The sequence below is a fragment of the Alligator mississippiensis genome, chromosome 3 (genome assembly GCF_030867095.1).
Source record: "Alligator mississippiensis isolate rAllMis1 chromosome 3, rAllMis1, whole genome shotgun sequence".
NCBI classification, from domain to species: domain Eukaryota; kingdom Metazoa; phylum Chordata; order Crocodylia; family Alligatoridae; genus Alligator; species Alligator mississippiensis.
In genome coordinates, this window is record NC_081826.1 from 143869371 (window position 1) to 143884503 (window position 15133).

Here is a 15133-nt window from a genome sequence, read left to right on the forward strand (position 1 = left end):
CTTTCTCTGATAAAAAAAAATCCCCAATTTTTGGACATAAAGAAAACAACCCCAAATCCACATTTTTCTATGAATAAAATGAAACACCACTAATATATCTATATATATATCTCTACATACAGTGGTGTTTCATTTTAATCATGGAAAAATGTGGATTTGGGGTTACTTTATTCTGAAAATTGGGGATTTTTTAAATCAGAGAAAACCAGGATCTCTGTATGTCAGTTACTTAAAGAATTATATTTACTTTTCAGCTGCTCCTGTTCATTTAAATTCTTTCTGGTTCATCTTGAGGTCCTAAATGCTCCTCTTTTCCATCTCCACTTAGATTAATAATGGTCCTTTCTTCAGAGTGTGTATCTCACCCTCCTTTTCACGGTTTTCACTATCCTTTTCAACTATTCTCTACCAGTTGCTAATACATAAGATCTTTTTTGCCTACAGATCGCTATCCCAAGTGACAAGGGTATAGTTTCTCTTGTTGCTTTAATGTCCTTCACCCATCACAGCCTTTTTACAGTAAGATCAGAAAACTGACGCATGTGGCCTGGGAGCACAAACCTTGGATATTCTCTCGCTGGTTTCCAGAGTCACATTCTTTATGATTACTGTGAAACTTCACAGTGAAACCTTTGGGTTTATTAACAGCCCTAGACATGGTCAATAGAGTCCTATGCACTCCATTTTTATCTTCAGCTCCAACCTTATATTAAACTCTTTAAGCAAGATCTGTAAATGGCAAGTAGGGCTTTACTGCTTCTCCTTTTTTAGGCATCATTTTAACTCTTGGTTTTCTCCCCCACTCCTCCCCGCTGTCTTCCATGTGATACATTCCAGGTTTCAGCTCTCTTTCCAGCTCCAGCAAACTTATGCAGTAATGCAGCTCCATCTCTTTTCTTCTGTTGTTTCTCCCAATGCAGGTTCCAAGCCCAGTGTTTCTATCCTCCACATCACTCAATTCCTCTTTGACAGTAGGAATCTTGAGGAACAAGCTGGTCCTCCATGCCTTTAATTCAGACAATATTGTCTTTAGTAGTCAACTGACTTCCTTCAGCCTTGTTAGCATTTCTTGTTTCAAGAGTCATGTCCTCACCGACAGGCCAAGAGGACTACTCACACTGCTGACCTGAAAACACACTTCTTCTGAGGTATCATACTTAATTTTCATATTTTCTCCACACCACCATCCTCACCCTGCTTTTAGGGTTCTCCAATGGGGTTTAAGGTGTTGATGGAGACATATTATTCTGCCATTTTCCTAGAATTTAAGCAGCCAATCTTCTTCAAACCCCTACAGGCTGGTCCAATGTTCTGAATTGTTAATGATGAGGGTGCAAGTTAATGCATGTTTTTGATTCTGGATAAATTGTCACCAAAGCTAACTAAACAACCTTGGGACAGCACTTTGCAAAATCACAGGATTGATGATCTCCTATAGCAAGTAAAATAACTGCTTCAAACAATCCTCAGGCACACCCAAACCTTCCACAGGATGCCTGTTAAATGCAAACTTTGCATTCAAAGAAAGATGGAAGATTTGAAATACCAATGTAAAGACCCCCTGCACAGAGCTACTTGATTATGATAATAGGTGAAGTAACTCCATTCACCAAATATTTCTATCAAGTAAGTATATAGCAAACAGCCTCTCAGATTGGGTTTTGATACTGTTGTTATCTATCCCCAAATATGTACTGCATATTGCAATTTCAAATGTTCTGAAGGAGTTGTGTGCGTGTGTGAGAGTATTGGAAACCCATAAGCATACTCTTCCTTTTTTAAGCAAAGTAAATCATATATAAAAATCTTAGGCAGACAAGGTTCTTTGGGTAAATCTGAGCTGGTCTAATAAAAGATATCAGATTTATCCAAAGAACCTTGTCTGCCTATGTCCTTAGACCAACATGGCTCAATATATACCCCTATAAAAATCTTATAAATTTGTGACTTTTTACTCTTAAAGTATCAAAAGACACAGACAGGTAGGAATCTTTAACCCACATATTATTTACTAGCTTGTCTGTCTATACTGTCCTGACTTAAGAAAACAGAGTCAAATATTGAATTTGAGTTCAAGTAATACTTACACTGAGAATTGCCAGGAGGTCTGGTGTTACTAACACTACTCTCAAAGGAAGAATGGAAGTTGTGTATAGTTTCTTGTAAAATCTGTCTCTCACGTCCCTTTAGAGGAAACACAAAAATAGAAAGGCATTCTTATCTTCTGTAAAATTAATAATGTATTTGAAAGGGTAAAACACACATACAAAAACCTGCGTGTCTGATCTTGAAAGGAAATTAATCAGATTCAAAATGTATTGTACCTAACTAAAAAAGCTGCTTCAGACATACAACAATATAAAATTACATTTGCATTTAAATGTTCTCATTTTTGGAGATGAAACTTAGATTTAATGGAAATTAGGGGCGGGAAACCTTATTCTTTTTCCTTGCTTTGCCACAAAGAGCCCCACCATGGTGTTGGGTGCCTGACCTTTCAAGGTCTGACCTGGCCTTGAAACCTTTTAGAATTAGCTGTCAGCTGGAAGGGGGTTGGGTTTTACTTTGAACCTTAAATTCCAAGGACTTGAAATGTAAATAGCCCATTTCCCGTCAAGGTCCTTCAGTTTCTCTTCATTCATCCACTAAAATCAATCTCCTTCTTCTCATCAGGATAGCTGGCTCATGTATGATACATTTAAGTTTATATATAATTTTTCAAATACTGTCCACAGTTTTTCATTGGGCTTTTCCTGGGTTTATGGTTTTCTCTACTCTGACCAGTATCAAACAAAATTGGGTTTTGAAAGGTATACCTCTTACCCCTCCAAATTCTACACTTCTGAGGGGCACAATAAGTGTGCATTGTGTATAGGGCTTGAGAAGAGCCACACAGCTTAGCTGCAGGAATGCCTCAACATGCCATCTCTTGATGCATTCTCTTTCTTCTTCTTTACTTATTTCAATTGCAAATACAAAATAAACTGACACGACTATAAGGACTATGCAGAATGCCACGGACTTCCAACTGTAGCAAAACAATATTATCCTTTTGCTTCCAAAGATAGCAAAAGAAAAAGGTAGAGCTTTACATTTACAAGATGGATTTCTTTGCCATGATAAGAGTTGAAGTCCATATAGCTGTTGTATAAGCAATATTTTGCTCACCGGTAACTTCTATTTTTTATTAGTGGATGAATGAGCAAAGTGAATAATTTTACAATACTGTACCGAATAAAGAAGAAGTTATTGAAAAAGACAAAAAATATTACTGGTGGAGGTATCTTTTACAACTAATAAAATATATCAAACCTCTCTCTCATAATTCTATCAATTTTTTATGTCCTATATTTGGATTTGCTTTATAAAAAAATCCTAAACCAGCTCATCATGTGTCTTATTTCAAATGGTACCTTTCCTGCATTTAATTCGGAAATAGCTGCCAAGATTTGCTGCCTGGATCCATCAGTCTTAATGCCCAGTTCTTTCAAATCACCATCAGTAAGTGTGAGGAAGGCTTCCATATCTACCTGTTGAATAAAGAAATAGAAATATATTTACCTTGGTAGACACTGGCTCTCTGCCACATGTGTAATATATCTTTAATTACACAAACACGCACAAACATTTAACAAACAATAGACTATTACCAAACAGCACACTTACACTATTTTGATTGTTTTTGAGTTTAAAATCTCCTGTCAGTAATTCACTTATGTAATTCACCAAAATAATATCTCTATAGTTGCATTTTTTTAAATAATTAAATTAGACACAATCAATATAAAAAAAATATTTGTCTGGCATTTTTATACCTGCTTTTGTTGCAAATAGTAGTGATGGATGAACCCGAGATGAAATTTTTTTTCTCAACTTCTTTTTGTTTGCCATGCCAATTTGACATTTTGTGAGCAGCTATTTCCACTGCTTTCTCTGTAATCAGTTAGGCCTTACCCACAAATCAATTTCTATTGTTCCATAGTTCAATGACATATTCATAAACATGTGATAAAAACAGGCTTTTTTCCATTTTTCATACCGATCTTATTTTCACGTACATTGCTTACAGATTTCTAATATTCTCTCTGTGCTTCCTTCTCTGATTTTTATCTAAACCCTTGATGCTATGCCATTCTTCCTATTCTTTTGCCTCATTCCTCAGTATTTGCATAGAACAGGTTTTCATTCAGTTAAAAAAATTGATTTCCTGAGGGGGAAAAACAAGTTTAAATTATAAGGGAAAAAAAAGTTTAATGAACTCAAAATGCCATACCATTCTTGTATTCTTAAATATATTCCTTACCTTTTCCTTTAGAGACTCGCATATGATTATAACAATTTTTATACTTACATTTTTGGGCATCAACCCTCATAATACATACTGACCTTTATGCACATGACTAGTTGTATTCACTGGGATTACTTGCATGTGTAAACATAAGTAACCAGACTTAACTGTTTGCAGATCTGCAGATATTACGAGGCATCTTTTTTTCCTTAATACACAGTGGGTGCATATACACTTGCATATTTAATGTAACACAATAAACTCCACTGCCTATTGCACCAGAGTTTATTGCTCCCAGGAGCACCACTTGAACGTGCACCTGGGACTGCAAGCACACTGAGCTAAGTCAAAGCAGCCTCAGTCGTCAGGGGGCTGCTCCTGCCTAGCTCAACATACCATGGAGGGGCTGGCTGGGGCATGAGGGAGCTTCAGTGTGGGGCTAGCCAGCAGGAAGCTCCTGTTAACTGAAGTACCTTTGTGCCCCAGCCAGCCCATCAGCATCTACACATGTGTTGCTACGGAGTAAAAAACTCCACAGCAGGATAGTACTTGTATGTACAAGTACTATCCTGCTGTGGAGTTTATTAGATTCCTGCAGCCTAATAGGGCCACACGCATAGACGCTGAGATGTTTACTGCGGAGCTAATTAGGCAGCACCCCAGTAAAAGTCTTGTGTCGACGGGCTCCTTTCCCTCCCCCAGTATGTCTGTGTTTTTATTTTTTGACACCCCACCCCCACCCCCAAGGATGTCAAAGTGCAACTGTGACTCACAGCTTTTACCATCCAGCCCTCATATTGTAGCAGCCCTTAAGCTCTGCATATTAATGCACTAAATTCTCAAGAATTATCACAAGAATTCACAAGAATTATCTCCTGACCCTTGCTCAACAGGAACCAGGCACCATCTAGGATTCAGACAGTGGCCAACTTGTACTTCCAGTCCTGGGTATGCCAAGGGAAGACAAGTATCCACATTCTGAAAACCACTGCAGGTGCTGTGACACTTTTCTGCTTTGCCTGGTTGCTACACAAGCCATCATGGATCTAGTGCTGGAGATATTCACTATCATAGCCAGGAGGAGCAGCTGGTCTGATAGGATGCTAAAGAGCTTTTCCAAAGGCACTGCGAAAACCAGGGAAAATATCCAGGTGCTGCCCAACTGCTGACCAGCAATTCTGGAGCAGAATAACTAGTACAGAATACTGAGATACCCTAAAACAAGAATGACCAACAATGAATACAGAATTTCTACCTGAAGAAATGGACCTTTCCCTGGACCTGTATGAAAAGCCTGCCCCAACACCCCAGGCTGAGAGCATGAGGCCTCACAAAATGTGCAGTTACACTTGCAGGAGCTACAGGATGGTAGTGGATACATCATCTGGCAGCAGAGCTCAGAACACAGAAGCTCACTGGCCTTGGGTCGCGTGAACTTTCCTTGACCTTTAACAACTGAGGCCCCTGCCAGATGTACAGGTAAAGAAGTGATGGGATCTGATGCGCAGTCTACACTATCGCACTTCCTGCCATACCACACATGCATAGCAGGAGGCACTATTCGTTGATCTAGGCTTCGAGCTGCAGAGGTACACCATGTGCTCCCACAAATGGAAGCCCTGTCATTTGATCCAGGTTCCCAGCCACTGGAGTGTACCTGGCCACACATTCAACTAATGACATCATAGGAACCAGCCACAGTTATCATTACACATTTCTTGTGGAATAACTTTGTGACTTATTCCTTGTTTTATGATGCCATTAATTCCATTAACATGTGGCCAGGTTACAGCTTAAGACATGATTAACTGGTTGATCATGCTTTAAGTGTAATGTATGCCGGGGCCTGAGAGGAAGTGTGAAGATTCTGGCAGGACAAAAATTATAAGCGTAACTTGGAAGAGTAAATATGTGAATGGTCATAAAAACAACATGCAAAACACAGCACGCCATTAAGTACAACAACTCAACACTGAAAAAAGCAAAATAAATTGTGTAAACGTTCAAAATTTAAAATAACCTATTTACAAATTGAAAGAAGAGGCAATAAATAAACTATATACATGATGTGTAGCAGGCTGCAGGCTTGCAGGAGCTTGTAGCAGGCTGCAGACATCAGCTGAGGACAGTGAAACCTGACTGCAGGTCTGCCCAAGAGGAGTGGGCCATATAATAAGAATAACTAGCTGGCATAAAGGAAGTTAAAAGAGTCCCAGGGAAGGCAGCTGAGAGAGAGGGGGAGAGAGATGCTAGATGCTGGGGGGGGGAAGGAGGGGGGAGTGCTACACTAGTGCTGCAACACCAGCCCAAGGCACTTTCTCAGGGTCTGGAAAGAGACTAGGGGCTGCAAGGCTGGAAGCATCAGCATCACATAAGGCAACTCATTCCAGAGGTGCTGGGAGACCAGCAGAGAGCTGGAGTCACCTTCTCAAAGTCTGGGATAAAGCCTAGGACTGAGTTAACCCTTTTACAGACCATGTTTATGTCTATTTACTGATTTGAGGATTTGTGTTTGTGGTGTTTCCTTGGAGGCAAAAGTGCCCAGAAAAATAAAGACTGTGCTGGGGTAATTCCTAACCTGCTACACATGGTGTTAAAAAAGCCAATAAATATTTTATGGCTGAAAGTTGCTTTTTAACTTTAGAGTCCAGCCAAGGGGCAAACAGAACTATGCGACTGGCACACAAACACCACAAAGGCAACAGAGGGGGAAAATAATAAAAAGGAACCTCTTGTATGCATGCTTTGTTTGCAGGTATGGGGTGGTCATGTAGGCTCCTGCTGGGAGACAGAGTACAAGGTAATTTCTTTTAAATTGACTCAGTAGATGTGGTACCATAGATAAGCATCAGCAGGAAGATGACAATTCTCTTGTGCAAGCCTCTCAAGTGGCTTCTTCCTGCAATGAAACTGGTCACAACACACTGAAGCTGAAGGACTCGGGGCAATGCAAGAAGTGAACAGCCTGACTTCACTTACTAAGCAGTCTTTGGAGCTTTCTAGTCTGCAAGGTCTATATCCAGGAGGGACAGATCTGGGTCAACTGCCATAGACGTGGCATCATGGGAGACTAGAGCCTTGATACTGGGACCAATTGCCATTGCAAACACAGAACTGAATTATTTGAAACAAAGGCAGCTTGCTGGGGAGAACCTGGAATCCATATTATCTTCTGCTCCTTTATAGATGCTTGTAACAGGGAGCCCAGGGGTTCCTGTTACAGTACTTTAAGAGCACAGCAGGCTAAGCTGGCTGTGTGGAGCTGCAGCACAAGAGCACAGGCTGGCCCTAAATAAAGGGCAAATTCTTGTGTGGCTGGAGTGCCACATGACAGGAAAGTGGTGGGGCTTTGAGCCAAATAAGACCAAGGCCTGAGCCAAAAGAGGCAGTCTGGCCCTGCATGCTGCAGGGAAAGGAGCCCCCAGGGAAGCTGGCTGTACAAAAAAGGCCCATGGACACCCAAGCTACCCACAAGAGTAAGAGTGAGGGCTAGAGTAAGAGCGAGGGCAAGAGTAAAAGTAAGACAGCTAAGGGGGAAGTATGCAGACAAGGATCTTCGGGTAGATGTGATATCTTTTATTAGACCAACTGAGTAGTTGGAACAAAGTTCTTTGCAAGCTGCTGGGCACAAGCACCCTTCTTCAGGTACAGGGAGAGGCACCCAGTATAGAACTGCCTAGCCAGGGTCAGGAACCCTAAGGGCTGCCACAGGAGACCAAGGCCAGAGGCCTGAAACCCAAGAGGATGACACAGGGCTGGGACACAAAACCTGAAGTCCGGGACAATGGACCTGGGCTGGGGGGCCCACCTAGAGGAAAGGGGCTGAAGCCAGGAAGGCAGAAGTCCCAAACAAAGTTTGAGGCTTGAGGAACCAGGGGTGGAGTCAGGGCCAGAGGCCCCCCTCTACACACTGACTGACATCTGCAAGGCATGCGTGTGACTATGGGGGCAGCTAGAAGTCACAATTCTAGTCCCTAGGGCAACTAAGGCTCTCTTAAAGAGGGAGTATACCCCTGGGGTGAGAGGAGAAGAGGCAATAGGCACCAAGTAGGCCACCCCTGCTTTTGAAGGTAGTCTCCCCTTTGACGTATATTTTACAGAAAGTCACGGGAGGGAACATATAGGAGACGAAAGAGGTCAGGGAACATGGACAGGCTATTCGGGCCACTAGAGGCACCAGACTCTGGGGGGGAAGAGCAGGGGGGCAGATTACCTGTGCCTGTCATAATGCAATTCATCTGTTTTACATGGACCTGATACTCAATGCCCACTCTGTGGATTCTAAGCTGTGGAGGCTGGCCAGGTATCTTCCATGTGTGATTTTTAATTGCTCTTGCCAAAATAATGAACTTTAGCATATTCAGATCACATTCCGACAAAGATTCAGCTGTGCTTCTCCAACTAGGTAGGACCATGTTCCAGGGGCAGTTCTTTGCCCTGACGTTTGTTGGAACCTACCTGTAAACTTGACCTCAATGAAAACAAGGGGCAGCTGGTAAGCAGGGAGCTAAATAGTTCAAACCACCTTCTAGGCAGCAGAGATGGAGCAGGAGAAAGGAATTATGAGTTTAGTAGACTTCCCCTTGACAAATGGGATCAAAGCACCTGCCCTGAGGTGGCAGTGGGTCAGGAGTCTGACCTACCCCTCAGGAAATGAGGATTAGCTTCACTAGGTGGTATGACTGGAAATGCCTGCAGGGGATGGCACCCTTGATGGATGGTGTGCATATGCAGTGACTTTGCATCTTCTGAAAAGATATACCTTGCTGTCTTTACCTGCTGTCTTAGTCGTCCACATCATCATCAAAACAGAGATTCTGATTGCCTCAGTTTTCGGATCATGATTTGTAGAATCCAGGTACTCCCTACCTCTGAAAATTTAGCTCCGTTAAGTTTTACATCTAAAAATGGCAGCACCAAAATATGTAATCAATCTTGAAAATTCAGTTAAATATATTTTTAGGGATCATTATGACTATTTGGTACATTTTCCTAAATAAAAGGCTGTAGGACTGCTCCCTGAGGTACTTACAGGAGAAGTAAGTTTCTTTCTTACTCTACAGGCAACTACTATTGAGCTCTGTACTTTGTACATGAATACCAACAGCACCACCAGTCAAAACTTCCATCCCTTGCTGCAGCCAGTATCCAACATTTCAAAGGAAGGTGAAAAATCCTTGAGAAGCCAACAAAACAGTCCACATTCCTGGAATCACAGAGTCCATGAAGACAAACAGAGATGAACATGATACCTCATAATTCTCGAGTTTGCTGCTTCATGCTGCCTGTACAACCACGCACATGTTACTGAACCTATTAACACTGACTTTGCATTTTCAAGGTAATCTATGCAACCAGAAAGTCTGGGAAGAATTTTCAAATTAAAGTTGAGATTTGGAATTATGGTTCTGCAATCGGGGCTAAATTTTTATGTAAATACCACAGCTAAAAAGTACATGAGGTTAAGCTTTTACTCCAGTAACAGAATACAGGTTTCAGGTATGAAGTCTACTTACGTGCTAAAACATTGAAAAATTAAACATCTAAAAAATCTTACCTCCTGTTCTTCAAAAATAGGCTGATATTTCTCAAGTGACAATTTTTTAAGGATTCCAGTCAGCTCATCTGTAATAATAATAATAATAATTATTATTACAGTTTAAAACAATTGAATCTCAGTAATCTCTCAGAAAGATACAAATTACTTGCTGAAAATTACAGATAACGAAGGCCAATGCCCAAGGCACACGCTCATGTACAAAACAAGTTTGCCTTTATTCTGAATGTGTACTATAGGTGCAGTGCTTAGTTAGTCACCTAGTCTTACCTCAGTTAAATCAATGCTGCTTCATTAGCTGTATTTCAAGTCCACTTGTGTTAGCATGGGAACTAAAAGTAGGTCTGGGTGACCAGGACTCCTTTCTTCTACCTTTGAACTCACCTGAATCTACCTCCTTGATTGACAGAAAATTATAATAACTTATTTTAATGAGGACATAAAGTGAGGCAAAATGATGGTGATTTTACAGTTCTCAGGAATAACTGCACCAATTCCTAGAAAATCTCAATTCCCAAGGATATAGGGAGAGTACCTGAAAAGTAACTAATTTATGAAGATAATAGGAAACAAAGGCAGATAAAAAGGAGGAGAAGAGAGAAAGATCAGCATGAGTCAGAAAGACTATACCAGTAGTTGTCAATGTTCATAAAAATAGTCCTGGATAGCTAGAAGGAACTTCCTTCTGCCTGCCTGTGCAAAGTGCTCCTTTATTTCTCCACACTGGATCAAAGTCTCATCTAGTCTAAGTCTAAAAACGTTTTCACACCAACTACACATTGTCATTATGAAAATTTGGGAACAAGAACATATTCCCAGTGACTTGAGAGATGCCAGAATTGTTACCATGCTCAAGGAAGGAGATGGATTGGATTGTAATAATTATCGTGGTATTGCACTCCTCTCCTTAGCTGGAAAGATCTTCACCCGTATTCTCCACAGACTCACTTTCCTCGCTGAGGAGATGCTACCTGAGGCCTCATGTGTGGTTTCAGACCACTCAGAGCTACAACTCATATGATCTTTGTTGTTAAACAGCTGCAGGAGAAACGCTGCAAGCAACACAGAGATCTTTACATGATCTTCACTGACCAAACTAAAGCCTTTGATTCTATCAACAGAGAGGACCTATGGAAGATCCTGGTGAGATCTGGATGCCCTCCAAAATTTGTTATTAGTATCACACTTGTTCACAATGACATGACAGCAACTGTCCTAAACAATAACTCAGAAACAGACCACTTCACTATTAGAACTGGAGTTAAGCAAGGATTTGTGATTGTACAAACACTCTTTTCCAATTTACATCACAGGTATTCTGCATCTCATTGCTGACAGACTTCCGTCTGGAGTCATATGGTATAGGCAGAATCTCTTTCACATCAACTGGTTATGTTCCAATATCCAAGACAACCAACACCTCCATTACTGATCTTTAATATGCTGACAATCATCATGTGGGCCCACTCAATTGAAGAGTGCCAGGTTACTCGTGACAGTTTCTGTGAAGTATATAAAATGCTTGGACTCACTATCAACTTCACAAAAAACAATATCCTTTACCAGCCCACCCCAAAACAACCGTCTGCTCCTCCACACATTACAATTTAGAGGGTAATCCTTGGAGAAGGTTGAGCATTCCCCCTATCTGGGTGGCGTGCTTTCCCAAAAGTAAACACAGACAACAATATTCGACACCAAATAAAATTTGTCACTGCTGCCTTTGGACATCTCTGAAATTGTGTCTTTGATGATAGTTGATATCAGGACCCAAACCAAACTTCTCATCTATAAGGCTATTATCATTTCTACCCTACTGAATGGGCATGAAACTTGGATGACATATTGGAAACACCTGAAAGCTTTGGAACATTACCATCAGTGATATCTTTGAAAAATCCTCCATATCAACTAGAAGGACAGAAAAACAAATGCCAGAGTCCTGGCTCAACAACCACCACTAACACTGAAGCCATGTTTATACAGCACTGGCTCCGTTAGACACGACATGTCATAAAGATGCCTGACAACTGGTTCCCTAAACAGGCACTATTCTCCCAGCTCACAGATGGGCACCACTCTAGAGGATGGCAAAAGAAGAGATTCAAGGATACCTTGAAGACCCATCTAAAGAAATACAATAGTAACATCAATATCTGGGAAATGCAAGCACTGAGTCACCCCAATGGCACCATGATGTATGACAAGGCATTGATCATTTCAAACAAACTCACCTCAATATGGAATCAGAGAGATGAGAGAGATAAATGGAAAGAGCTGTGATCCAACATCACCAGGCTCTATTCCATCCTCCCAGAACTATTTGCCATGTCTGCAATCAAAAATGCAGATCTTAGATCAGCCTCCTCAGTCATCTACAGACATATCGATGACTTCCCTATTTCTTGGAAAACTGTCATCTTCTTATTGAAGGACTGTTGTCAACAACAAGGTTGTGCTGAAACACAGGCAAGGTACTGTGTGATGTAAAAGTCCATTATGTACTGTTTCAGGCCCAAGCTCAAGGTCATTCCTAAAAGAGAGTGATTTTGTCCAGAATACTAATTGAAACCAAAATGCTCTAGACCGCTGATTCTCAATCACGATGCCATGACACCCTGGGATGCCACAAGATCTTTTTAAAGTGCTGCGCAATATTAGCACAGTTAGGTGTGCAAAGAAGCTAAGTGATCTAAGTTTCCAGCTAGAGATCTTCTGGGGAACACATTTGGGAGGTTCAGTGTGAACACCTTTTGCCTTCAGACGTAAATAGAATATACAGGTTAGGGGTCAGCAAAGTTTTTGGCCAGTTTTTGTCAAAAACACCTCAACTTACAAGATGTTGGCTTGCCAGGTGCAAATGGCAGGGGAGCTGTGACGGGCCCTATCCTTATTGTGGTAATACAGCCGCAGCCCCTTCCCCACCATCTGTCCAGAGGCGTGCACGCGCCCACCACCAGCAACAAGCAAGGCCAGGGCTCGGTGCAGTGGCTTGCAGCCTCCCCACCACCTGCTATGAGCAACTCAGGCTCCATGGCAAGCGGCAGGGGCCTGCCCAGAGCCCGGGCCAGCTGTGGCAGGCGGCCAAGAGGCTACAAACTGCTGCACCCAGATCTGTGGACCCCTGGCCTGGCTCACTGTTGGTGGTGGGTACACGTGTGCCTCGGGGTGGATGGTGGGAAAGGGGATGGGGCCACACTGCCACAACAAGGATCGAGCCTCTGGTAGCTGCCCTGCCACCTGCTCTGAGGCATGCATATACCTACTGCCAGCAACAAGCCAACTCAGGGCTCTGCAGACCTTGGTGCAGTGCCTTGCAGCTTCCCAGACACCTGCCACAGCAGGCCTGGCCCCTGGGCAGGCCCCTGCTGCCTACCATGGAGCCTAGGCTACTCGCAGCAGGTGGCGAGGAGGCCCCCTTTGGGGAAATCCCTAGGCAGAATTTCCCCTTGAAATGTGACACACCTACATATGATTCACAAGAGGAAACCAGAGATTTTCAGTGCCAAACATACTGGCCTGTTGTGGTCCTTAAGAGTTCTTTACAACAGAAAAATTGCCCTAGAATGTTTCTATAGTCAAAATACAAGCGAAAGCTAAGAGCTGGCATTTTCTGAGGGATGCCGTGAGATTGAAAAGGTTGAGAGCCACTGTTTTATAAAATCATAGAAAGTTAGGGTTGGAAGGGACATCCGGAGATCATCTAGTCCAACGCCCTGCTCAAAGCAGGACCATTCCCATGTAGATTGTTCCAGCCAGGGCTTTGTCTAAAAACCTCCAAGAATGGAGATTCCACCACTTCTCTGGGTAACCTGTTCCAGTGTTTTACTACCCTCCTAGTAAGAAAATACTTCCTAATATCTAACTTAAACTTCCCTTGCTGCAACTTGAGACCATTGCTCCTTGTTCTGTCATCTGACACCACTGAGAACAGTCTAGCTAGAACAGAAAGCTTCCTTAGCAAATCTGCAGACGGCACAAAACTTGGAAGGGCTGCATACATACTTGAGGACAGGAGGACGTTTCAGAAGGATATAGATAAAATTGGAAAACTGGGCTACAGACACTAGGATGAAGTTCAGTGCTGACAAATGCAAGGTGCTACACCTAGGGAAGAATAAGCAAAAACATAAACACAAAATGGGCAACAACTGACTGGATGGCAGCTCTGTGGAGCAGGATCTTGGAGTTCTGGTGAATCATAGACTCAACGTGTGTCTGCAATGTGATGAAGTCACAAAAAAGGTGAATGTGGTTTTGGGCTAGATCAACAGGAACATTAAGGGTAGGACATAGGAGGGGATACTACCACTCTACTCAGTGCTTACCTTTTTACATTGGGTCTTTTTAGCTGACAGTAATGTATAGATTACACGATTACATAATTTTGCCATGGAGAAAAAAAGATCTAAGAGGTCTGTCCATTAGACCTAATGCTTCTGTTACACTCAGGTTTAATTTCTCTAATAATATGCAACATTAATACAGCAAGATTACCTTTCTCCAAGTTTTCACAAAATCCTTTTACTCTGATATTGTTTCTTCTTTCATGATTCTCTATGTCAGTGGTTCTCAAACTAGGAACATGTTTGTGGTGATCCACTAATTGGTTACCTGAAAAGAGATCATAAAAATCTTTGAGACACACTGCATGTTGTTCCTTTATTATAAGAACCTGTGTGAATCAAATGCCTTATTTACTTTAATATGAAGAAACGAAAAAGTGCAAAATGTTTATAAGCCCTTTATATTGCTTTTATTCTGCTTGTCACAATTTCCAAGTGTATGTTCCCCAGTTGCTGAATATATTAATGCAGCTCTGGTACTGGCACAGGACCTCTGAATGCCTGGCTGTGGCTAATGACAGTAAGGAACTGGAGCTAAGGATACCTGCAGCAGCATGGCTCCAATACCAGCAGAGGGCTATTTATCACCTATGGGTGCCTGTACACGTCATGGGGTTTAATACTCATTAAATTAAATAGGTTTATAAAATTTAAACTTGTTTATTTTGGAGCGACGCATCAGTATTTCACACACTAGGTTTTTGAACTAATTAAGCTTTGGCGAGTTGCATCATTGTTTGCACGCACTAGGTTTTTGAACAAATGAAACCCAGTCCCCAGCCAGCACCACAGGAAAGCAGGACAGTCCTTCACTGCCTTCCCAGCCCAGGGCCTCCCACCCTGTGCCCTGCTATGCAGCTGTGGGAGCATGGAGCCAGCACACGGCACAAAAAATAATAAGTGGAAGCACTTCAAAAGCAGCAGCAATTCAAAGGGATGAGC

At 42.0% G+C, this 15133-nt stretch overlaps 1 protein-coding gene across 3 annotated transcripts in view; it reads right to left on the minus strand.

Moving 5' to 3' along the window:
* The window catches only part of ANKS6 (ankyrin repeat and sterile alpha motif domain containing 6), a 73248-nt gene that overhangs the window by 2863 nt on the left and 55252 nt on the right, over window positions 1-15133 (minus strand). For all 3 annotated transcript variants that reach the window (XM_059724471.1, XM_019491081.2, XM_059724472.1), the window contains exons 13-16: window positions 14343-14459; window positions 9846-9913; window positions 3414-3530; window positions 2088-2184 (exon numbers count right to left, since the gene is read on the minus strand). In XM_059724471.1, coding sequence (XP_059580454.1) covers window positions 2088-2184; window positions 3414-3530; window positions 9846-9913; window positions 14343-14459 — 399 coding nt within the window. The remainder of the gene's footprint in view (window positions 1-2087; window positions 2185-3413; window positions 3531-9845; window positions 9914-14342; window positions 14460-15133) is intronic.